We start from the raw sequence: 24,875 nt of genomic DNA, 5'->3' as shown, positions 1-24,875 counted from the left end.
AAAACACTTTATCAAGTCTTTTAGTTTTTCTTTGTACAAAATAATATACTTATTGTACTTAGCAATACCCTTAACAATACTTAACATTAAGATCAACCAATTAATTTGAAACCATTCATTTATTTCAAAATTAAGGAAGATTCGCTTTTACTTACTTGCAGGAGAAAATACCTCTTTTAGAGGTGTAAGTCTTTTAAAATAACACTTGTAAAGTAACAAGGACTCTTCAGAGTATTTGCTCTTTATGTAGATGCACGCATTGAAAACCACTGGTACATTGTGCGATATGTTTCAATGAGGGTTTTCGCGAATAAAAAATCCGCCAGATGGCAATACGTAGACGCGAGGTCCAAATGCTGCATGATTGGTTATTTTTGACATGACATTGACAGATATGTCACAATCCACCAATCACGCAGCAGTCAGACCCCACATCCACGTCCCGCCATCTAGCGGATCTTTCATTCGCGAAAACCCTCATTGGCAGCATTGGAATCACTTCTTCCTGACGCTGAATCAGGAGCTCGTTTGAGGGCTTTGAGTGGCTCACTTCTATATCACACGCTCCTTGACAGTGGGATTGTTGTCAACATTTGGGTGTGGCTATTTGATCGATGCTCGACGGCAGAGGGTGGATCACTTAACTCTATGGCCTGCGCCAGCGCTTGGCTCACTTTTGTATTGTGCTTTCTTCGATAGCAATGGATGGTTTATTCGTGTAACAGTAGTAACATAGCTCACTCCAGTTTGACGCGTTCCTCGGCAGCAGAGGGCACGTCACTGATTCCGTGGCCCGAAGCGGCTGACGCTCACTTCTGTATTGTTATCACTTGTTTGTGTGGGTCACGACATTATTTGCGCGGGGCTCACTCTACGACGTAGCAGAGGTTGCGTCACTCCACTAGCTGCCTCACTTCTGTATGACGCGCTCCTCGATGCGCTGCTGCTGCTGCGGGCTCTGCAGCTGGGCCAGCGTGAGCAGCGACACGCCCAGCTGGTCTCGAGGCTGCGTCACTAGCCCTGCTGCCTCACTTCTGTATGACGCGCTCCTCGATGCGCTGCTGCTGCTGCGGGCTCTGCAGCTGGGCCAGCGTGAGCAGCGACACGCCCAGCTGGTCTTCGCGCGTGAAGGGCTGCGCCATGGCTCGCAACCAACGTTTGCAGATCTGGAAATAAAAAGGTTTTGTTCAGATCACGTTGGCTACGAGTGTTCCTCTCTCCTAATGAGGGCTATTGTTTTTATACTTAACAGTTGGCACCCCTGGCGATTGACAGGACCTTACTCTACAGTGGCGCCATCTTGATGAGTGCAAATGCGATAGTCCTCCTACCACTTTAGCGCTCACCAGTTGGTGCCACTGTCTTCGCGACTAGCAAGTGAACCTTACTCTACAGTGGCGCTAACTGGTGTGCGCTAAAACGATAGCCCTCATTGAGATCACGTTAGCTACGAGTGACTAGGTCTACACCGACGCTAGCGCAACAGATGTTTATGCTCCGACAGAGATGTGCAACTAAGACGGGAGATCGCGATTGTTACTTGTCTTCATCATCATGCAATCATCATCATCTCAGCCATAGGACGTCCACTGCTGAACATAGGCCTCCCCCAATGCTTTCCATGCTGCCCGGTTGGTAGCAGCCTGCGTCCAGCGCTTTCCTGCTACCTTTATGATGTCGTCGGTCCACCTAGCGGCTTGAACAAGCTACACGTGTGGCGAGCAAGCACGTGCAAGTTAAATCCTTGGACAAATAATCGCTAGTATAAGGCTCCCAAACAATTTCAAGTACAAATGAATACCTGCACAGCCTCCTCTGTGCTGAGGTTGCAGAGGGAATCCTTTAGATGTTCCTGTATCCAGCGCGGCAGCTTGCAGCGCTTGTCGGCGCGGCTGAAGCGCTTGTCTGCGAAAATCATGATGCCGTAGTCCGTCTTGCCTCTGTAATGGATGATACGGTTGCAGGTTCGATTCTCGATAGGAACAATACAACATTTAAAAAAATTAAAGCCTCCTTTAGAATTTGTCACGTAAGAAGAAAAAGTAAATTGTTTACTATATTACCTCAAAGCTCTCCCGACGCACTGCGCAGCGTGACGCATTGCATCGAAAGTTAGGAAGTCATTTTCTCGAATCTGAAAAACAATAGTTTTCATTCAAATGGTCGAATTGGTGTCGAATGTCGGCCGTTTGGTGTAGTGGTTCAGAACGGACTACTATGCCGAGAGGTCCCGGGTTCGATTCCCGGCCGAGCAGAAATTGAAATGATGAATTTTAATTTCTGTGACGGGTCTGGGTGTTTTCTATGTATAATATGTATGTATTCACAAAAAAAAAGTATTTAAGTATGTTTATATCCGTTGTCTAGTACCCATAGTACAAGCTTTGCTTAGTTTGGGGCTAGCGGCGCAGTGTAAAATGTCCAAGGATATTTATTTATTTTATATTTAATTGGCGAATTTAGATGAATGTTAGTTCAATCGAAGTCGACCGCTGTTAGAAAATGAACCCACTCTCTAACAAGCATAATATTTAGTTTATTAGGATATTATATGCTACTTATTTTACTACTTATAGAGGCATACCGTATACCCAGTAGGTTTTGCGGTAGTAGAGCGGTACGAGAGAGATTTGTTTTTGTTTAGTGTCAATTTTATTCATGTGATATTGGAATGCAGTGTTGCTACACTGACGAAAAAGCTAAAGTTCGTTGCCATTACCAAAAGAAGAAGGTACTTGTTACGTAGCATCCGCATTGCTCCACAACCCTAGGAATTTACTGACTTATGTGCTAGTAAAGCCTGGTCCGTGAGCACGTAGAATTTTGTCCAATGACCCCAAGCTACCCATCCTTATCGCTCGCGCGTAATTATGTTGCTGTCGCGACTGTGCGACGGGCGCCCGCAGTGAGTGTGCGAGCGCGACAGCAACATAATTACGCGCGAGCGATAAGGGTGGGTAGCTTGGGGTCATTGGACAAAATTCTACGTGCTCACAGACCGGGATTTTTTAACATTAGAAAAGAGTGTTTCTGTAAAATAAATAAGCAGCCGTGTGTACCTGGAACTGGTCTCGGAGGTAGTCGAGGCGCGCCTTGAGGATGCGCGACTGCGTGAAGACGTAGGGGATGCCGAACATCAGCACGCAGCGGCCCAGGTGGTGCTCGAAGTCCACGCCCTCCGACACCTTGCCGCGGGCCACCGACAGTAGTACTGCCCCTCGGCCGCTCTCGCACGCCTAGCCATTGAAAAACATTGTAATTTCTATAGTCTGGTCTGCGAGCACGTAGAATTTTGTCCAATGACCCCAAGCTACCGCGAGCGATAAGGATGGGTAGCTTGGGGTTATTGAACAAAATTCTACGTGTTCACAGATCGAGCTTTAGTACATTAGACAGTCCACGCCACCACTTGTCAGAGTAGCACCGCCCCTCGCCCAATTATACCCAAATAAGGTGCCATTGGTTGTTATAGATGACCCACGCTGAACTGTCCCACCAAACTCAATGACAGGGGGGCGCTACCATCGTTCAACTATATGGTTTCCAACATGGCAAAAATCTGAACCAGCGATCTGGTATTGACGGTGGCGCCCCACTGTCAATGTCATCGACAGGACAGTCCAGTATTTTGGAAAGTTACATTATTTTAGTGGCAAGTTATATCTGAAGCCCAATATCCTGGGATGGACACGGGACCATTCTGGGTTATGGCTGGTTGATAATAATAGGAGGATACACATTTAGACCTATTGATGTTCGCATAATTCTCCCTTACAACATCCACAGAAAGAGTGAGGGTAGTCTTTATTCTATTCACTGTAGCATAACTAAATAGGCAAGCAATTATAGGACAAATCGCTTCATGATTAACCTGAAGCATCTGAACAAAGTCAAAGCTGAGCATTTATCGGAACTAATCCCACTTTTTATTCCTATCGCTGGACCTCCTGTACAGCCAGGATCTCAGAGCATAGTTAAACTGTTATTGTATCCGAAACTTACCTTGATATAATTTATTAGCGCGAAACTTGTCTCGGCCGAGTCTTGCGTCTCAATAAACAGCAGTTTATGCCTTTGTAAACTCGCTACTACACCTGAAAACACACAAAATTATGGGTAAAACAATACTAATGTGTATTAGAAACAATAAAATATAAAATTGATTGAGCACTTAATAAAAGTAAGAATACCTTGATCGTACCAGGCGCCGACCACGCTCTCGAGGTACATGTAGGATGTGAAAAAGCACACTACGCCGTCTGGCACGCACGCCGAAATCTACACACAAATAATAAGAAAATAGATAAATTAATGTCGGCTCCACACGTTGGATGTAGTTGGATTCGTCAAACGTATGGACGGAGTAAATACAAATGAGTAGGTCATATTCATAGAAACGCACCGAGCGCGGTTTGTATGTGAGCGCGCCAATACGTATGCGGCGCGCACGCACACACTGACAAAATTTAGCGGGGTGTTGCGCCGAATTTTGACCTACTTATTTGTATTTACTCTGGTATGATTTAAAATAAATGAAAAAGATTTTAATTTTAGGGCCAATAGTGCGTAAAGTTTAAAGTCCGGTCACCGAGCACATAGAATTTTCGTCTAATGACCCCAAGCTACCCATCCTTATCGCGCACGTGTAATAATATTGCTGTCACGACTGTGCGACGGACAGCTACAGTGAGTGTGAGCGCGACAGCAATATACGCGTGAGCGATAAGGATGGTTAAAGTCAAAGTCAAAATTTCTTTATTTGTTTAGACTAATAAATAGTTCTTACAAATCGTCATTTTGCTCTTAAGGAGCCTCTACATGTCTCATAATCTTTTTACCCTACCAGCGCTTCGAGACCAACATTTGGCAAGTGCTGAGAAGAAGCGCCGCAACAAACTCAGTCACCACTGTCTGCCGGTTAATATAAATAAATATAAATAGTAGTAGTAGGTACATTCGATTCAGGAGCAGTTCACTGAATTTACCATGCATTCTTGTATGGTGTATCTTATAAGAATGGGTATACAAGATTGCGTGGTATATTAAACAAGGTAGTGACGTGCTAATATCTAGACTTACATATTAAGATACTAGTAGAAATGACTCGCATACATAAATTTGAATAACTTGGATTGACCAGTCCCCGAAAGCAGCGCCTGTTCACAGACATGACGAGTGAACCAGCCATCGCTTCACTCGACCATATTAGAGGGAATGTAACGACCCGCCTCACTACGCCACCACCCCAGAGACATTTTAGTGAGAATGACAATTCCAAGTTATCTCTTTAAAAAAAACTAATAGTAAAGCTAAGTAACAGTCCAGATTGAGAAGCATGACACTATAACATTTGAGAAATTATTATTAGTTTATACATTACTTTCCATTTTAATTATTTTTAGTGCGAGCATGAGAGGACCATAATCCTACTCCCAGGATGACTTATCATTAAGAAAATCTCGAGTTGTATAATAGGCTTTTTTAAGCATGTGATCTTTAACTATACCTTTAAATTTATTATACGGTAGCTCTTTATATTTATCAGGGACTTTGTTATAAAAATGGATACCTTGTCCCATAAAAGTGGCAAACACTTTATTAAGTCTAAAAGCGGGTATAGCCAATTTATTTTTATTTCTAGTGTTAATTTGGTGAATATCACTTTTCTTTTTGAATTCATTAATATTTTGTTGTTAGCTTGGGATCATTGGACGAAATTCTATGTGCTCGGCGACCGGACTTTAGAGCACTAACCTCGACGAGCAGCTGTCCGTAGTTGCGGATGACGGCGACGTCTTCGCGCGTCTCGTACTTGGACGAGATGGCCACCTGGTCGCTGCCTTTCGACACTATCTGGAAATGCACCCTATTGTAATGTCGCCATGAATGCAATTTGAAGAAATATTTATAAAGAAGAAGACCTCCCACTAAGTGGACCGACGATCTGGTGAAGGTCGTGAGAAGTCTGGATGCGGGAGGCGCAGGACCGGTCGTTATGGAAATCCTTGGGGCAGGCCTTTGTCCAGCCATTTAATCAGGATATACCTCTTAGTTTAAAAGTTATTACGTTTTCTTTACAATAAGTAATTGGAAGAAAAAAAATCTATGAAAATTAAAAAAAAAACCTCTTTTTTGTCGATATAAATAGGTCTTGTTTCATCTATTTGCATATGTGCACTTTATCGTGACTCACACTGTATCTGTCGCTCATACTGGCATCACGCTTTGAATAAAAGGGATTGAAAACATTGGAAACTTCGAAAAACGTCAGGAGGAGCTCCGCTGGCTTACTATTCAAAGGAAAAATTCTAAATTCGTCAAGATTCGAAAAATTAAAAATTCTAAGCGTCGGGGCACGCGTGGCTCTATTAATGCTGAGCGGGCGCCTTTTTGGCACAAAAATATGCGTGTATAGTTTTAAGTCCCTTTGTTCTGTTTTTTATTTTTTTCTTTTTGTGTCAAATAAAGTTTTTCTTATTCTTAATCTAAATTGTTTCGGGAATTTCCGTATATTAAATTAGCAGTAAGTAAATCAAAATAATTATTGAACCTACTTTTAAATACGGATGGAATAGCTCACCATGGGTAAGATACAGGGCCTGGCCAGCGTCATGGTGAAGGAGCTCATGATGACGGGGTTGAAGTCCAGGATCTTGGGGTACATGTCCAGCGGAGACAACGTTCCTGCAACATTTGTTATGTTTGTGTAAAGTAAATACTTTTTACTTTAAGGTCTATGGTTTGTCTATGACTTTGACGTCTATCAAATGAATGTCACATTGAAAAGTCATTGTGGAAAATAAGAAGATATTTTAAGAGATAATAATAAACTTTAAATGTCTTTTCTTTTATTTTACAGGTTTGTGTTATGGCCAATGAATGAGGAATTTAGTTTATTTCAATGAGAAATGTATTCATATTGAATAAATCTTTTATTTTACAGAGCAACACATGCGTTTATTTTATCTCTGAGAAAGAGTACATTATGAAACGACATTTAAAGTTTATTATTATCTCTTAAATTATCTTCTTATTTTCCACAATGCGTTTTCAATGTGTTCATTTGATAGACGTCAAAGTCATAGACAAACCATAGACCTTAATGTAAAAAGTATTTACTTTACATTTGTTTGATTTTGGCAGAGAAAATGTTTAAAATTCTTATTGATCGTTTCATCCACGAAGACGCGCCCCACCATTCTTCCGCAAATATTTGAGTGTTGTCGGTGCACGCTAAATTATCCATGAGTGCACACGCACACTACAATAATGCCTTACGGATTGCTCGGATCAAACTCCCCGCACCCCGCGCGACCGAGACCAAAAATTCGTGGATTAAACTAGGGATGTTATGGATATGTAGTTTCGGTTATGGATACGGTTACGGATATAGGAATAATATTATACCTGTTTCGGTTACGGTTACGGATATTCATAACATCCCTGGATGAAACGATCTACACCCTAGATCGCACCATCTTACTTTAACTATCGTCAAAAGACTGTCAAACTCCACATAAAAAACACCAATTATCGTAATAGTTACGGTTAAAGTTAGATGGTGTAACTTAGCGTTAGTTGCATTATGTCTTAAAGCGTGACATTACCTGACGTTATGATCACCGTTTGAAACCTGGAGAATACTGGTCGCATTGCTATCGACGAGTCCATACATCTAAAAGTAAATACATAATATGTCAATATAATTCCATGCTTCAGGTCAGTAAAAGAACATTGGAGCTACTATGTACTGCTAAGATTCCTATTTACTGAATAAGGATCGCTGAAATGATTTAAATTCGAAGTGAATATTGATTATAGCTAAGCAAGTATAGCTACAGTACAACCCGGTTGAGTTAACTGCGCATCTGGCGATCGTGACGTTAGATCGACGCTTTGGTACGGACGGAGCGAATCAAAATCAAAATCAAAATCAAAAATATTTATTCAGTTTAGACCACAAGTGGCACTTATGAACGTCAATAGAAAATAATAAAAAAGAAAAAGGTAGCCCTTATGGGGCACTTTACATGTCTCCTTATCTTTTGGGCCCTACCAGCGCTTCGAGACAAACATATGGCAAGTGCTGAGAAGAAACGCCGGAACAAAAATGCGAGGAGTAGGGGTACTCAGTTGAGTACTACTCACCCGTGGGTGGGAGTCGCATTCTAGCGAGATGCGCGGTTAGCTTGATCGAGTTGTATAATGTGGCAAGCCAGATAATAATGTAAGCGAAAGGTCACTGACTGACTCACTCACTCATCACGAAATCTCAGAAACTACAAGTGCTAGGAGGACTCCTAGTTTTTTTTTTTTTAATATCTTTGGACAATCTCACACAGCGCCATCTAGCCCCAAAGTAAGCAATTAATATGCTTGTGTTATGGGTGCTAGTGTGGTGACGGCAGAGTAGAATACATTTGTCACCAACCCCTACTCTTCCCGCGGGTGTCGTAAGAGGCGACTTAGGGACTACACATCAAACAGAGAACGGGCAGCAGCGCTCTCTGACAAACATCAATCTTTTAAACTGCGATCTCCAACCCGCCTGCCAAGCGTGGGGATTATGGCAAAACCCTCCACTATAGTGGAGGAGGCTCATAGTCCAGCAGTGGACTGTAAAGGGCTGTTGATGATGGGTGCTAGCTTAACGGATATACTACTTATTTTTTTTTTTAATACATACACACATAATATTAGTTTTTTAGTTTAGAACATAGGTGCACAGTGCACACTAAGAACGAATTTTACGAAACTCCACCCCCAAGGGGGTAAAACAGGATCCACGCGTATGAAATCACGGGCGGCCGCTGTATTTTATTATACTTACGAAAAATGCAATATCGGGTTCGACACCGTCGGAGTCTTATCGTCAAACGGCTCTATGATGATCGTGAATCCTTTGGTATAAGTAGACACTAGTGTTGCCAAGTGCGTGACTAAGGTCAAGGCGGAGAAATTGCTCGGGTCTGGAATTTCTAGCGTCTTCATGAGCGAAGACAGTCGGGTGGCGCAGAATCGGAGCGGCTTGCGTTCGATGCACACGCGAGCCGCCACGTCTTTTAGGAAACCTGGCCGGGTTATACAGGGTTAGTTAAGGACCAACAACAAGATGAATAAGGTAGGCAAGCTATATTTAAAACGTGGCTCTGAAAAGGACTTGCACATAAAAAAACCTTTTGTTGTGATTTTTCAGATTAAAAATGTGCATTTTTATAGGCTTCCTTTTCAGAAGGGTTCTAGTCTACCTATAATTCCAAACAACTTTTACTTTGAGATCAATAATATCACCAACATGTAAAAGTCATGTAAAAACAACCTTTTTGAAATGTATCATCAGTTTTAAAATAACCCTGTCTACAGACACATTTTTATTCTGGAAAATTCATAAATTATGTCACAAGTGAGGCGATTATCACACTGCGCTGCGCTCCGCCGCGGTACGCGGGACGACAGATTTAATAATTGTATGCAAGTACCTCAGTTTGTATAGAAAACACGCGCGGCACTTCACACTGACAACGCGTCCGCGCGCGGGATTTTTTATATGAAATCACGCGGTCCGCGGTGCAGTGTGATAATCGTCTGAAAGTAGGATATCAAGTGTATTTTATTGTTAAAGACAAGTTGTTAAAAACCTTCACTCGAATGGAGAAAGTTATTATTTTTTAATTATTTTGGACCTTCAACACAAGGTAACAAAGTTGAAATTGCTGCGTACCGGCGGGCGACTCCTGCACGACGTGCTGGATGCGCAGGCGCGTCTTGAGGTACTCGATGAAGCGCTTCAGGAAGCTCAGGAAGTGCTCCGCGTTGCGGATCGTGCCCGGGACCACCTCTAAACATTCACACAATTCACTTATTACCTGTAAATAGGCTTTAAAAAACCCAACTGCGTAAAAATGAACTAAATGAATGAAGTAAAAGTGCTTTTTAAAAGCCTATTTGCAAAAATAAATGAGTTTTATGAGTTTTTTTTTAAAAAGATAAAAATAAGCCTTACTGTTGTTCACAAATGCAGTTTGTTGGTGATATTATGTATTTGATGCCTCCGACTGCATTTGTGAACACTAAGGTTTATTTTTATCTTTTTAGTTATTTTTTACGCAGTTGGGTTTTTTTTTGAATAAACATTTATGTTATTTATTATTCAATAATAATTTTATTTTAGTCTTTTTAGTTAAATAACATAGATTTTTGTAAGCTACTTAAAAAGCCCTTTATTTTGATATCCCACTCGATTTTTTGGAAGATATAATGGCGTCTTAAATCCGCCATTTTGATTTTATAGCCAGTGTCACTCTCACGATTAAGACGAATCTAACGACACCTCTCACGCTAAAATCGGTCTGATTTGAACTGTGATTTGAACTGAAATGATTGAGTCTGACTTATGGCTCGGAAACGTGGCCTCTCACTATAGGCCTTATACAGAAGCTTAAAGTTGCACAGCGTGCTATGGAGAGGGCTATGCTCAGTGTTTCTTTACGAGATCGAATCAGAAATGAGGAGATCCGTAAACGAACTAGTCGCTGACATAGCCCGACGGATTAGCAAGCTGAAGTGGCAGTGGGCAGGGCACATAGTACGCAGAACTGACGGCCGATGGGGCAGCAAGGTTCTGGAATGGAGGCCGCATACCGGAAAACGCAGCGTGGGACGTCCTCCCACAAGGTGGACCGACGACCTGATAAAGGTAGCAGGAAGGCGCTGGATGCAAGCCGCTACCAACCGTGCGATGTGGAAGTCATTGGGGGGGGCCTATGTTCAGCAGTGGACATCCTGTGGCTGAAATGATGATGATAATGATGATTGAGTCTGAAACGACGAAATGATTTGATGAAGATGAGGCTTACCGTTGAGCACCTCATCGGGCAGGATAGGGTTGCCGAGTATAGTGTCAGTGTCTCGAGCCACGGCCGCCTCACGTAAGCCTGAGACTAACTGCTCATACTCTAGCGTCAGCCGCGCCGCGTCTTCTTCGCGAATCCTATGAAAAGATGCAAACCATTTTAGAATCTATGTATACGTCCATAATAAAGAATAAAGACCATACACCATAACTGCAAGGTGGATCATTACTCAATCATTTATTACATCCTACTTCCTTCCTACTATCCTACTTAATCCTACATCCTACTAATATTATAGCCATGATGTCTGGATGTTTGGATGTCTGGATGTTTGTTACTCTTTCACGCAAAAACTACTGAACGGATTTTGTTGAAACTTTACAGTATTACTGTTTATAACCCAGATTAACATATAGGCTATAATTTATGACGATCTGTGACATACTAAATGTCACGCGGGTGAAACGGCGAGCAAAAGCTAGTAATATTATAAATGCAAAAGTTTGGATGTCTGGACGTTTGTTACTCTTTCACGGAAAAACTACTGAACGGATTTTGATGAAACTTTACAGTATTATTGTTTATAACCCAGAATAACATATAGGCTATAATTTATGACGATCTGTGAAAAACGAAATTTCACGCGGGTGAAGCCGCGGGCAAAAGCTAGTCCATTATAAACTTTAAACTAGAACATTATGGGTCCTGTAGGGCACGGCAATGAGGGCTATCGTTTTTTTACCTAACAGTTGGCACCCCTGGCGATTGACAGGACCTTACTCTACAGTGGCGCCATCTTGATGAGTGCAAATGCGATAGTCTTCCTACCACTTTAGCGCTCACAAGTTGGCGCCACTGTCTTAGCAAGTGACAGGACCTTACTCTACAGTGGCGCCAACTGGTGAGCACTAAAACGATAGCCCTCATTAGGACAGAGCTGAATGAACCCAGCTGGCCAGGGAGAGTAAGCCAAGTCCTTCCTCTTGCCTCTGGTAAATTAGAAAGGGTAGATTTAATAAAGCATAGATTATGAACATAGCTCACTGCGCCACAGTCTTCTCCAGCTGCTGTAGCGCCTGCGTCCTCTTGTCTATGGTCCGGCGAGTCACCTTCACGCTCAAAGAGTCGATGCACACTTGTCTATGGTGTGCGCCTCAATATAATAGTAAAGCATAGTTAACAAACATAGCTCACTATGCCACAGTCTTCTCCAGCTGCTGTAGCGCCTGCGTGCTCTTGTCTATGGTCCGGCGAGTCACCTTCACGCTCAATGAATCTATGCACACGTTGTCTATGGTATGCACCTCAATATAATAGTAAAGCATAGATAATAAACATAGCTCACTGTGCCACAGTCTTCTCCAGCTGCTGTAGCGCCTGCGTGCTCTTGTCTATGGTCCGGCGAGTCACCTTCACGCTCAAAGAGTCGATGCACACGTTGTCTATGTTGTGGGCCTCGTCGAACACCACCACCGCCTCCTTTTGAAGCTCCTTGGATACCACTTCGGCTATCTTGGGGTCAAGGAGATAGTGGTAGGAGTACACTATGATCTCTGCGTGGATTATCTGTGGAAAAAAAACATTCACCATCAGTTTTACAAATTAGTATATCAAGAAGTCTGTTATCTACTATATAAAAATAAGTCAGGTTTTCCTTCCTGACGCTACAACTCCAGAACGCACAAACCGATTTCCACGGTTTTGCATTCGTTGGAAAGGTCTTGGGCTCCGTGAGGTTTATAGCAAAGAAAATTCAGGAAAAATTAAAAAGGGATAAAACGGGATCCACGCGTACGAAATCGCGGGCGGCCGCTAGTTTTTTATACAATTGCATTTCAGACTATTAAAAAAATTACATATAATCATGAATGATGAAAGAACATCAAATCTTACATTTATTATTATTATTATTATTATTTCGTTTTTGGTCTTATGATCAGGTGATAACCATGTCCATTTTCTAGAAGCCTTTTTCTTGAAATATGTGTTCATGATTGACAGTTTGTTTTCATATGCATATTGTATTAGGCGTTCACCTCTGGAGTTCCGTACGCCATAACCATATTTGCCCATTATTAAATTTTCTTGGGGATTTGGTTGTCCAATTTTAGCGTTGAAGTCTCCCATGAGTAATCTATTTTTGTCAGCCAGTTCTTGCGCATTTGTTAAGTCATTGTAGAATTTTGTGATGTCTTCTTCGCTTGAACTCTCAGTAGGAGCATACACTTGGATCAGCGATAATGGTCCTTCCTTAAAGTTCATTTTTAGTAAAGCTACTCTCTCTGATATGCCCAAAAAGCTTTCTATATGTTCTTTTAGTGATTTTTTTATTAGGAAACCCACGCCATGAAGTCCCCGTGTCTCTCCCATATAACAAAATATATAGTCTTTATGTTCTTCTATGATGCATCCCATTTTTTTAACTTCTGCGAGTCCCATGATATCCCATGTCACTTTATCTATTGCATTGTTTAGTTCAAGGATTCTTTCGTTTGTAGATAGGGATCTAACATTGAATGTGCATATTTTTAATCCTTGTTCTCTGCTCGACTTACTACTCTTGCTTAAGGTTTCATTGTTTTCATTTTGTTGGTTTTTATTTGATGGAGGGTGGTGGTCTACTTCCCCCGCGGTGACCAGCCGTATTGGGAGAGAGTTTTTGTTGTGTAAGATGTTGTTATCGTTTACTGTAGTTAAGTTTCCGTTTCCGGTGTGATGAGTTGCATTTGTTCTATTAGTTCCTGGATTCGTTTGAAGTGGAGTTCGGTTTAGCACGAAATGTATCGAATCTCTTGTTAAGTTTTTTTGGAGGGGCAGCCGCTATGTTTTTTGTGTCTTTCTGATTTTCTTTTGGTGACTTAGATGGTGATCTTTTTCTTTTAGTTTCATCTACATCTCTATCCTTGACTATGAGTTTGTCGTATCTTATAAACGCTATCTTCCCTTGCCTTTCTTCTTGCTCTTTTTTCTCCTTTAGTTCTTTCCTTTTTATAAGGATATCTCTCGGGTAGTCTTCAGTGGCATATATGTCCGATGGAAAGTTTTTATTGTTTTTCAGGACTTCGTACTTTCGCCATGTCAGTGTAAGAGTTATGAGTATTGGTCTTTTTTTCTCGGTATTTTTCTTCCCAAGTCTTCTCACATTGCTGATTTCCCACTTGTCCCAGTCTTGCATTCCTTCGACTTTTTGGGAAATTTTATTTAATATCTCTATAACTATATTCCTGAGATCACTATCGTTTGCTTCATTTTCAGGAACGCCGTGTAATATAATGTTGTTTTTCCTAGTTTCTCTTTCCAAGGTTTGTACTCGCGATTGTAGGTTTTGAACTTCTTCTTTTAATTTTATATTCTCGTCTAAAAGTGGTTTTAGCTTTTCATCTATTGTTTTTGAGAGGCTTCTGTTGAAACTTTCAGCTAACTTTTCATTTTGCATTTTGAAGTCTGTTTTCATTTCTTCCATTTTTGCTAGTATCACTTTCAAGTCCATTTCTACTATTTGGTAGATTTATTTTGTTCCTGGCAATAGTTTTGCTGTGGCAACACTGACCCTGTGACAGTTGGCCGGAAATCGTTCACCGCTCTTTATTTTGTTTGGGGTTTAGTGGGTAGTTTTCAAGTGATTTTTATGTCACTGTGTTGTTGGATGATTTCTCAAATATTTCACACGCGGAATATTCTCGTTGCGCCTGATATTCAGCGAAGATAACACTTGTGGTTAAAGTTACACCAGTTAACTATAGTTTTCAGTGGCATACGGCACTAATCGCGCACTTTAGCACTGTGTATTTACGATTGTAATCAGGAACCTCAATTTACGTTGTGAACTGTTTGACAGCCGGAAACGAAATCTCTTACATATCCCAATGATTTCCACTATTATAAAATTGATACAGTATTTTTTATAAATGAACATTTATTCCTACTAATTTGTCTTGTTAGCAGACAGATCAATTACAGCATCAATTCTTCAAGTATATTTCATATTAATAAAAATATGACTCACTGCAAATCTAGCTAAGAAATATGGGCACCAGTTTCTGTCAGCACCGTACTGCTTCAAATCGTCAATGGTGTACACTCCAAATGGTAGCATTGACTCTTTGCCTTCCCTGTTGAACCCTTCGTAGAACTGGCCTGCAATTTGACAAATGTTTTTGACAATACCTTTATTGTTTTATGTGCCAACTCATGGCTGTATAGTAATGACAATAGAATGGAAATTATTTGAAACTAAAATAATCACTTTGATATATTTACTTACATATTGGTACAGTACTGTCGCGCTCATGCCTCTCTCGTATGTAACTGGCAGTCAGGGCATGACATTTGCCATCCACTAGCTTGCCTTCTCTTTCTCTCGAAACCTAAAATTGCGAGAAGTTAAAAAATTTCATTGTAAATTTTATTGTGTTACCTAATACATTCATAAAAATAGTTTTGATTGTGAAAATGTTCAATGAAAACTTTTTTACAGGCAGGAATACATTATTAGTCCTATACATAGGAGCTAGTAAAAAAATCTTACGTCAGGGTGTATGCACAGATTCTTGCGGGATGTGAGCACAACTCCAGTGAGACTCGGCTTCTCACCCTGGCTCTTCTCGTAATATTTGATCAGGTTTTTGAGCTCCTCCAGAACCTTTTCAATCTCTGGCACAGTTCGGGAACAGTAGATTAGTTTCCTAAAACATTTATCATTGCATTTTATAAGAAAAAACAGTTTAATTAAATTTGTAAGCAAGTATTTAGTTAAAACTAAAGTAAATTAGTATGTTTTAGACATTTCTAACAATACAGCTCTCATCATTGATGAGAATTTAAAGCACTCTTAAGATTTTTCAATAGACAAAAATTCTGTAGGTTTTGGTTTCTTACCTAACATGATGTGGATTCTGGATCATGTAAGCCACAATCAAAGATAACAGTGAAATGGTTTTTCCTGTGCCTGAAGGCATTTCTAGCAATCCATGACCCTGGAAAAGAGATGAATCAAACATAATATTGAAAAATTTTTTTGGTGCATTCAGTTTTCAAATCTTAAATTACTTAAAATATTCTCCGACTTACTTTAGCATCCAAGGCACGTTTAAGCTCCAGCATGTAGGCATATTGTTCGGGATAAATGTAATCGTACGGAAAATAAACCAACAGTCCATCAACAGTTAACCTAAAATCACAAAAAGTGTATAAATTATGAGAAATCAAAAAGCAAAGATACTTAAATAATTATTCCATTTATTAATGCTTACTTCATTGTATTGTAATTCACTTAGTTGTTTATTAAATTAATAAATAAACTTTCAAGAAAATGTAGAGAAGCCGCCGAGTTTATTTTGTGTAAAGAATTGTTCTGTTTCAATGTTTTTATTGAATTTCTTGACGACGAAGATTATAATCATTGAAATATTAACGTATAAATTCACAAACGGATAATTTTTCAGCGAAAGTAAAATTGTATGCAAAATTCTGTTGAAATGGAACTGGTTTTTTTATTTAAGCACCACAGATTACTTATTTGTTATGATCCTTCCTTTTTTTTTTTTTTTTTTTTTGAAGGGACGCGCGCTGGTAGCTTGAGGAGCTTTTCCAGCTTCACCGGGCAGAGTGGCGAGTACAGAAGGTACTCTAGCCGTTTGGCGATCGTCGGTGCGCGTGCCGACGAGGCCAGGCAAGCCCAGGCTCGTCCGCGTCGGTCGCAGACCGACGTTCGCGATCGGGCCGTATCGAGCGCATAAGGCGCCCGATCAGTGGCGAACCCAACAAGAGGGTTGCCCACCGCGGTGTTGGACCAAAGTCCAGCCTACGGCGGGCTCACTCTAGTGGGCCCGATCGAGGGGACTACGGACGCGGCCTGAGGGCGCCACGGTAGGCTCGGACCTCGGCTCAGGCCGTGTCCGGGGGACGGATAGGGGATGATCCTTCCTGCTTCAGCACGAACCTCTATATAGTAGTGGGCGATATAAATCGATACTAAAAAAATATCGATACATTACGCGATAATATCGCTTCCATCCGATATTATCGAAACGCCTAGTATCGAATTGAATATCGATATATTTCATCCGATATACCAAAAATCGAATTGCTTATTCCTTTAAATAAACCGGTTCAACGAATTGGAAAACAAATAATACCAATGAAAGTCTTTCAGATGAGTTATCGCTTTATTTGAGGACTCCAGTGAGTAGATTGACGAAACCCATTAGAAGTGTGGGCAGACTATAAAATACAGTTCCCAACGTTATACAATGTGGCTTTTAAATATTTAACCATGGTGGCTAGCTCAGTTCCATCTGAACGACTTTTCTCAAAAGCCGCACAGGTTCTTACACAGCAGAGAAGCAGATTGCAAGCCAAAAGGGTCAATAAAATTTTGTTTTTGCAAAGCTTAGAGAAGAAATACTGGGATTTATAAATCTTTCACTTTTGGGTCGTATGGCCATTGATTTCATTTGCATGCATGATATACAGTGTGAGTCACGTTAAAATGTACATATGAAAATAGATGAAACTAGACCTAAACTAGACCTATTTTTATCGACAAAAAAGAGGTAAAAAAAAATCTGCTTTTAAATTCGTGTTTTTTTTTTGGTTATTTGATAAATTTCTCCAAAAAATGCCCCTATAACCGGTGGTTTTTACTACTTTGTATTATTCTCTATCGTATTACCTTCGTAAAACCAAAAATCGCATGTTTCTAGATGTTGTGACTCATATTAATAATATCAACCTACCCTATTTAATATTAGAAACTAGTTTAATACGAGTAAGTAGGAAATTACTTACGATATTTCAAAAATATCGATATATATGTTCGATATATCGCAAAGTATCGATAGAACATTACGATATATTATATCGAAAATAATATCGATATTTTTTTAACATGAACATCACTACCTCTATATAATATACTCTATGAACCTCTCTTATGGCTATATTTCACCGGGATATACTATATACTTTATACTATGGCGGCGCAACCAGTCGCCGCTTTTTTGACATTGGCAGTCAGATGATAACATTTACGAGGATAGTCCTCACTCTCAGTTACATGAATGTTACGAATACAATGATAAAATAATATTTTACTCAATCTTCATAAATCCAATTGTTTAGAAGAGATCGCTCTCTGGCGATAAGACCTTCTAAATTGTGCTGTTTAAATTTTTAATTCTCGTCAGTTTGGTTTGTTTATTTTTATTAAATACTTCTAATTAATTGCTTGAATTTATTTTAAAATTATTTTTTTTATTTTCATTTCACTGTCAATCCTGTAAGTATGCTATAAATTCACAAATCAAGATTTGTAGTGTGAATGATTATTATAAAGCACTTTCACACGCACGTTCCTTTTTACTAGAGATTGGTTACTTACTCGGATTAATTACCTTTGACCTGTATGGTGATAAGAACTGATAGCCACTTAAAATTCGTTTAAGTTGATGAACTAGAGAATTTTTCTTTAAATTTATCAATATGAAAGTGAAAATTGCTGTTTTAGGAGCTGGAGCAAATGGACTAGCTTCTGCGGTTAAAATTCAGGAGGCTTACAGACATGCAGAGGTAGGAGACATCCAGATTGTGTTAAGCAAAAATGGATTTATCTTTATTAACATATTATTGCTACGTGTTCATTAGGTGGTGATAGTTTCTAATGAGTTCTCCCCAGACACGACGGCTGATGGGTCTGGAGGATTATGGTACCCGTATCTTTGCGGATCTACTTCAGAACACTTATTAGCGTAAGAGTTTTATTGTGTTTGCGTTAAATTTAATCTGTGCAATGAATAAAGAAGCGTTTGCTGTTCTTGACTTTGTGTTAACGGTAGCGCCTGAAATTTTATTAATGGCAATGTTTTATTAAAGTTAAAGTGTTCTAAAATGTTTTGCAGACAGTCAGATAATTAAAATAATGTTTTACAGAAAATGGGGAGCTGAAACTTATAACTTTCTGCATGAACTCTGGCTTGAAGGAGAAAATAACGTTTGCTTGATACCATTCTATGAATTCTATCGGGACATCCAATATCAACAACCTCCAAAATGGCTTAATTCGGTGTTTGGTTACCGCCAACTTAATGAAACTCAGTTAAATTACTATAGCAAATTGTACAATGTAGAGTTCAGGTAAGCTTATTCTCAATATTGTCTAAATTTCTTGACAAAATATAAAAAAATGGTGCAGGATGTAAGAAATTACACATTTAACATTAAGTACAAGTCCCATTTTTTTCTTTTAAAGATCAGGGATGACATTTGTTACCTTCGTGCTCCATCCTTCTTCACTCCTAAAGTATTTTACTGAAAGATTCAAATGCGCGAATGGGAAAATCTTACGGGCCGAAATTACCTCCTTGGATGATCCCTTACTTACCGATTTCGACGTGGTAGTGAACTGCACTGGCCTAGGGGCTAGGAATTTGGTACCAGATAGTTCAGTATTCCCTATAAGGGGACAGATTTCAAAGGTAAAGTTTTTTATTTTACATTTTTTAATACATTACTTATTTACTTTTGTAATTAGGTTATTATTTAAATTGAGTGGATATTCATTTGTGATCGACTTTTAAAATTTTTTTAGGTGATAGCACCATGGGTCAACGCGGTCATTGTTGAAGATGGCGGAAACTACATCATTCCAAAGTAAGAATCATCAGTAGCAAATAAGTTTTATACCTTTTCCTATACCAAACTGTTACAGTGTTGTATAATTTGTGGTATTTTTCAGTACGGAAACCTGTGTGCTAGGCGGGACGCACCAGGAGCATGACTACAACACTAAAATAAATAATACGGACACCGACTTCATTCATAACGGTTGCAGGACGATCATCCCTGGACTAGAGGTGAGACTATCCCTGACTATCAATTGTTAAGATCCTTCTACTTAGGTACTACGTATAGGTAATGGATAAGGGATATGCTGTTAGTGTTTGATAAATTAACCGTGCTCCTACGCTTTAAAAATAGTCAGTCTACATAAATAGGTAGGTACCTAGGTAATTAATTTGCTTTCAAATTATTATTAAGTAAATAAATGTTTTCTGGTACGCGGCCTCCATTCCAGAACCTTTCTGCCCCATCGGCCGTCAGTTCTGCGTACTATGTGCCCTGCCCATTGCCACTTCAGCTTGCTAATCCGTCGGGCTATGTCAGCGCGTACCGGAAAACGCAGCGTGGGACGTCCACCTACAGGGTGGACCGACGACATCGTAAAGGTAGCAGGGAAGCGCTGGACGCAGGCCGCTACCAATCGATCAACATGGAAAGCATTGGGGGAGGCCTATGTTCAGCAGTGGACGTCCTGTGGCTGAAATGATGATGATGAAATAAATGTTGATTCCAGCACGCAAAACTGGTCCGGCAATGGGTAGGTCTCAGGCCCGGGAGGCATGAAATCAGACTGGACCACGAAGTAAGAAATGGAAAGCTCGTCATACATAACTACGGCCACGGTGAGTTCTTAGCCTTTACCAGAACCTAGCCTTCGTTAGTGGAAAAAGACAATAAGAGACCAAAGTCTCACTCATTGCCTTACTTGCAGGTGGAAGCGGCTTGACCTTGTTCTGGGGGTGTGCTCAGGAGGTGGTGGACATATTGAAGAATAAAACGCCGATTGAGATTAAACATTCAAAACTTTAATGAGTTATCAATGTGTTAATTTAAGATGTTAATAATAAACGATGTCATTTAATGTAGCATATAGAACGTAAATTTACATTTTTATGAAGACATCTTCATCTTCCGGACGGTGTTGTATAAGTCTGTCCTCCTCTGAGGCTTTATAGGCATTTGTCTTCTCACTTCTTCCACGACATTGAGGTCTGTAAAAATAAAGTTTGTTCTCTAACTTTAGCAGTCTCACACCGGAGGGCTTACTAGTGCTGCCCTAAAGTAATACTACTCACCAATATCTTCCAGTATAGTCCCAACATTCTCGTCTAGTTGGGCCTTGATGTTTCCCCAGGGGTCCACGAGCATGGAGTGCCCCCAGGACTGGTAGTCAGCGCTGGTGTCACGCGCGGGGCTCACTAGCGCCACCCACAGCTGGTGGTCGAGCGCGCGAATGCGGCCGATTAGCTCCCAGTACCTCCTACCAGCCGTGACATTGAAATCACCGGGGAAAATTAGGAGGGAACATCCTGCAGGTTACAAAACTACTTATTAGTCCCCTTAACGACACAAATATTAACAAATCAATCGAGCTAACTGCGCGCGCACCTCGCTAGAATGCGAATCTCATCCCATTCAACCGCACACCACCATGTGTTCGCCCCGTTCCGTACCAGAGCATCGATGTGACGTCATGACTGCCAGGTGCGCAGTTAACTCGACCGGGTTGTATTTACAAATTATCAATACAGAGTTTTGGTATTTATTTATGGGGGAAAATGCAGTTTGACTGACCATCTTGAGCCATGAGCTCTGCCATCTCGGAAAAGCACATGTCGAAGCAGATGCCGAGCCCGATCTTGACGCCGTTGAACACGAAGGTGGTGATCTGGTCTCCGGCCGATAGCATCTCAGATTCTTTGTGCTTTAACTTTTTCGGAATGTCTATGTCGTACAAGTGTACCTGTAATCATTTTTAAGTAGTCTAGGTAGGTATAGCAGGTACTCTGAAATGTTACAGTTCTCATGAAAAAGTAAAACATAACACCACAACGGTATCAGTGTGTGATGTATTTTAAAAACAAAACATATTTCCAAACCGAGGCTGAGCGGAGAGGTCATGTGAATGCGTTGTAACCAACCTAATAAAGGTAGCAGGAAGGCGCTGGATGCAGGCCACCGCTACCAACGGGTCAATAAGGAAATCATTGGGAGAGGCCCATTGTTCAGCAGTGGACGTCTTAAGGCTGAAATTATGATGATAACACATGTCCTCTCCACTTGGTGGAAACCAGGCTTGAAGACTACCTTCCTTCCTGTGGCGCGCCAGCAGCGCCCCGTCGCGGCCCCACATGGTGCTGGTGCTGTACAGGGCGCCACCCTGCCGCTCGGGCAGCGTGCCGCCCACCAGCACCGCCCTAAGGCCTCAGCCTCGAGTTTAGCGGGCAGCGGGGCGGGAGCGGCGGCGGCGCGGGAGCGGCATGATCTTATGCGTAAAATCAAATAGACCGGTTCTCGAAAACAGCGGCGCCGGAGCGGGCAGCGGCGCGGGAGCGGGCAACGCACTCCTTCTTTTGCCCACAATAAATCGAGCGTTAGGAATAAATTTGAATCGAAATAAAATTGTCGCCGTTGTTCAGACATTTCGTTTGCGAATAAAAACAAATATCTCGACAACACAACCCCGAACACAACACTTCGCCGCTCCCGCGCCTCCGCCGCTCCCGCCCCGCTGCCCGCTAAACTCGAGGCTGAGGCCTAACATACCGCACCTTCCTGTGGCGCGCCAGCAGCGCCCCGTCGCGGTCCCACACGGTGCTGGTGCTGTACAGGGCGCCGCCCTGCCGCTCGGGCAGCGTGCCGCCCACCAGCAGCGCCCTAACATACCCACCTTCCTGTGGCGCGCCAGCAGCGTCCCGTCGCGGTCCCACACGGTGCTGGTGCTGTACAGGGCGCCGCCCTGCCGCTCGGGCAGCGTGCCGCCCACCACACACACGCCTGCCTCAGCCGCCGCCGCCGACAGCGCGCGACACGTCTCCCCGAATGGCACTTCCTCTGCGTTCACTGTCACGGAGTTAGCTAAATTTAGCCCAGTGTTTCTAAACCTGTGGTCCGCGGACCCCTGACAAGCATAATGTATGGGAGTCCGCAGCCTATATGAAACATTTAACAATCATAAATAAATGCCACCAAGTCTCGTAATCGAAATTTATTGCAGATTTTTTATTTAAGGGGTCCTTAAAATTGTGCTTGGTTTCCTAAGAGGTCCGTAGACAAAAAAGTTAAGAAACTGGAGGAATTTGAAAGAGTAAGTAACACATGGAAATATAAACAACGCAGTGTCACTTATTAGAAAACACCCAGACAAATTCATGCACACAAATGCTTGTAAGGTGCTGGAACGAACCCGCGACCTCTGATTAGTACGTCACATCAAACAGCCTACTGAATGAATATTCAGTCACTTAAGTATATAGGTAATGTAGTGCCTACTACCCATAACATTGACCGCAGACGCACCACACCACACGCAACAGAATTTAGTTTGCTTTCATATAACGCTGCGTCTACTATCCGCGAACCCAAATCACCGAAACACCGAACGCAACTTAAATCCGTTGATGAATGGCTACCCTTAAAGAAATGGCCAGGTTCTTACTGTTCTCCTTTGGCGAGTTAAAGCATTCCGGCAGAGCGACCAGCTGTGCGCCTCGTTGCTTGGCCTTGTGGATCTCCTTCACGGCGGCCGCGACATTCTTGGCCTTGTCCGGGCCCACGAGCATTTGGACGAGAGCTATCTTCAAACCTGGAAGTAGTCTTGATAGTGACATATTAAATGCTCAACTAGCACTGATGCTGGCACGGAGACGGTGTATTGTCTTATAACGCGATATATATACAGGGTGGCCCTGAAAGAAACTCTTAACGAAAGCTTTTCAAAATGTTGATGCCCGATTAGAAGAATGTCGAAACCGTAAAGGAAATTACTTGGACAATGTAAAGTAAATTTAAAAATAATATATTTTATTCCATTTTCTTTAAATTGTAATAAGCTAAATTATAATTATAGTTATATTTATACAGATTTTTTCCTTGAATTTTCAAAAGCGCATTTCTTTCTGGCCCCCCTGTATTTTACCTTGCACGGTTCACGCAGCAAGACGAGCAAGTAATCCGTAAAATTGAGGACAAAGCTTTAATTTTGAAGTAGTAAATACATAATAACATGTTGTATGCATGCATATTACTTAGTAAAAAGTAGGTTTTATCTAAATATGTATACAGGGTGTTTGTTGGGTGTACGGCGGAAGGTTAGACAAACTTCGTGGGTGTATTATGTAAGGTCATTTTAAGAATACAAGTTCGCCCATAGAGCTACTTTTTAAAATTGATACATAATTTGATACATAATTTGCAAATAATATTTTTATTGTGCTTAATGTACTTAGGTATATCACTTATATCAAAGTAATGATCGTTATTCCATTGTGTTAAATAGTAGGTAAGTACTACTAGTAATTCATACCTAGCTAATTTCATACTTTTAAATATCCTAGTAAGTACCTGACCTAGTTTCATAAAATAAAGACTTTAACTCAAGCTTTTTATTTTTAGGGCTGATTTTTCAATCGTCGGATAACTTTTAACTGAAGAATAAGTTTGGCACAATGACAGTTTCAGTACGGAAAATATGTCAAAATGACAATTTTATTCTTCAGTTAACCCTCAATTTGCATGGTAGGTCCCAGGGACTCCATATGAAACTGTTCTGGTCCATAATTTTTTTCAATACGTGAATACAGTGCTGTTTGCTTGAGTAGCTTCCTTTGGTGTCTTGGCCAACTCGGGGGCGAGAGGTCGTGTGCGTGCGCATCACAGAAAGGTGAGTAATTGACACTTGCGAAGTCCCCCGCGGACTCCACCATACACTTTGTGTACCAAAAAAATATATTATAAAATTATGTTTTTTTTTTATCCTACGGTTATATTTACGGTTTAAGTGGACCAAAAAGCATTTAACAGTCACAATACATAATTTATCAATACGTTAGATGAAAATGAAGCTTCAGATAATATAAGGAAATCTAGAAAAAAATGCAGACGATGAAGGAAAAGAAAAGGACTTTACATCTTATGTCCCGAAATATTTGTTTTGATGATATTGTATTTTGTTGATGATGTGTTTTGATGAATTAAAAGGAAGACGGCTTATTTTGAAATTAATTTGACAAAAAAATGCTTGTATTATTCGAAAAAGTTTTGCAGTCAATGTGCTGCTCGTACTAGTTACTAAGCCATTGCACGTTTTTTCGTGTTAATTTTTTTGTAACAATTTACATATTATTTGTGAAGAAGACTGTTATGTGCACATAATTTAGAGAAATAAATATTTTTGGTTAATTT

At 40.9% G+C, this 24,875-nt stretch overlaps 3 protein-coding genes across 4 annotated transcripts; 1 reads left to right on the top strand and 2 right to left on the bottom strand.

The window, feature by feature from the left end:
• Positions 1-409: 409 nt before the first annotated feature.
• Xpd (general transcription and DNA repair factor IIH helicase subunit XPD) lies at positions 410-16,366 on the bottom strand. The gene is made up of 19 exons (XM_028319614.1): positions 16,106-16,366; positions 15,924-16,023; positions 15,732-15,829; positions 15,382-15,538; positions 15,118-15,220; positions 14,860-14,990; positions 12,199-12,419; positions 10,857-10,990; positions 9,722-9,838; positions 8,831-9,071; positions 7,608-7,675; positions 6,581-6,684; positions 5,755-5,853; positions 4,191-4,278; positions 4,003-4,094; positions 3,060-3,236; positions 2,064-2,134; positions 1,802-1,940; positions 410-1,166 (listed from the first exon to the last, which is right to left on the bottom strand). Exons 1-19 carry the CDS (start codon positions 16,108-16,110, stop codon positions 1,029-1,031), a joined length of 2,283 nt encoding a protein of 760 aa, XP_028175415.1. The 5' UTR covers positions 16,111-16,366; the 3' UTR covers positions 410-1,028.
• Positions 16,367-18,139: 1,773 nt separating this feature from the next.
• On the top strand, positions 18,140-20,579 carry Daao2 (D-amino acid oxidase 2). Of its 2 annotated transcripts, XM_028319618.1 has the most exons (8): positions 18,140-18,422; positions 18,498-18,601; positions 18,783-18,986; positions 19,102-19,327; positions 19,441-19,502; positions 19,588-19,705; positions 20,206-20,314; positions 20,404-20,579. In XM_028319618.1, exons 1-8 carry the CDS (start codon positions 18,336-18,338, stop codon positions 20,499-20,501), a joined length of 1,008 nt encoding a protein of 335 aa, XP_028175419.1. In that variant the 5' UTR covers positions 18,140-18,335; the 3' UTR covers positions 20,502-20,579. The 2 variants fall into 2 exon arrangements, with proteins under 2 accessions (XP_028175419.1, XP_028175420.1); XM_028319619.1 differs by lacking the exon at positions 20,206-20,314 and having other exon boundaries at positions 18,141-18,422; positions 20,404-20,520.
• Positions 20,497-23,389, bottom strand: LOC114363799 (omega-amidase NIT2-like). The gene is made up of 5 exons (XM_028319620.1): positions 23,131-23,389; positions 22,363-22,535; positions 21,267-21,435; positions 20,768-21,001; positions 20,497-20,683 (listed from the first exon to the last, which is right to left on the bottom strand). The coding sequence occupies exons 1-5, from the start codon at positions 23,300-23,302 to the stop codon at positions 20,583-20,585; spliced, it is 849 nt and encodes a 282-aa protein (XP_028175421.1). The 5' UTR covers positions 23,303-23,389; the 3' UTR covers positions 20,497-20,582.
• Positions 23,390-24,875: the final 1,486 nt, after the last annotated feature.

This window comes from Ostrinia furnacalis, unplaced genomic scaffold, assembly GCF_004193835.3.
Source record: "Ostrinia furnacalis isolate ACB-3 unplaced genomic scaffold, ASM419383v2 OfSCF7299, whole genome shotgun sequence".
Taxonomy (NCBI): Eukaryota; Metazoa; Arthropoda; class Insecta; order Lepidoptera; family Crambidae; genus Ostrinia; species Ostrinia furnacalis.
This window is presented reverse-complemented; position numbering and strand designations above follow the sequence as displayed.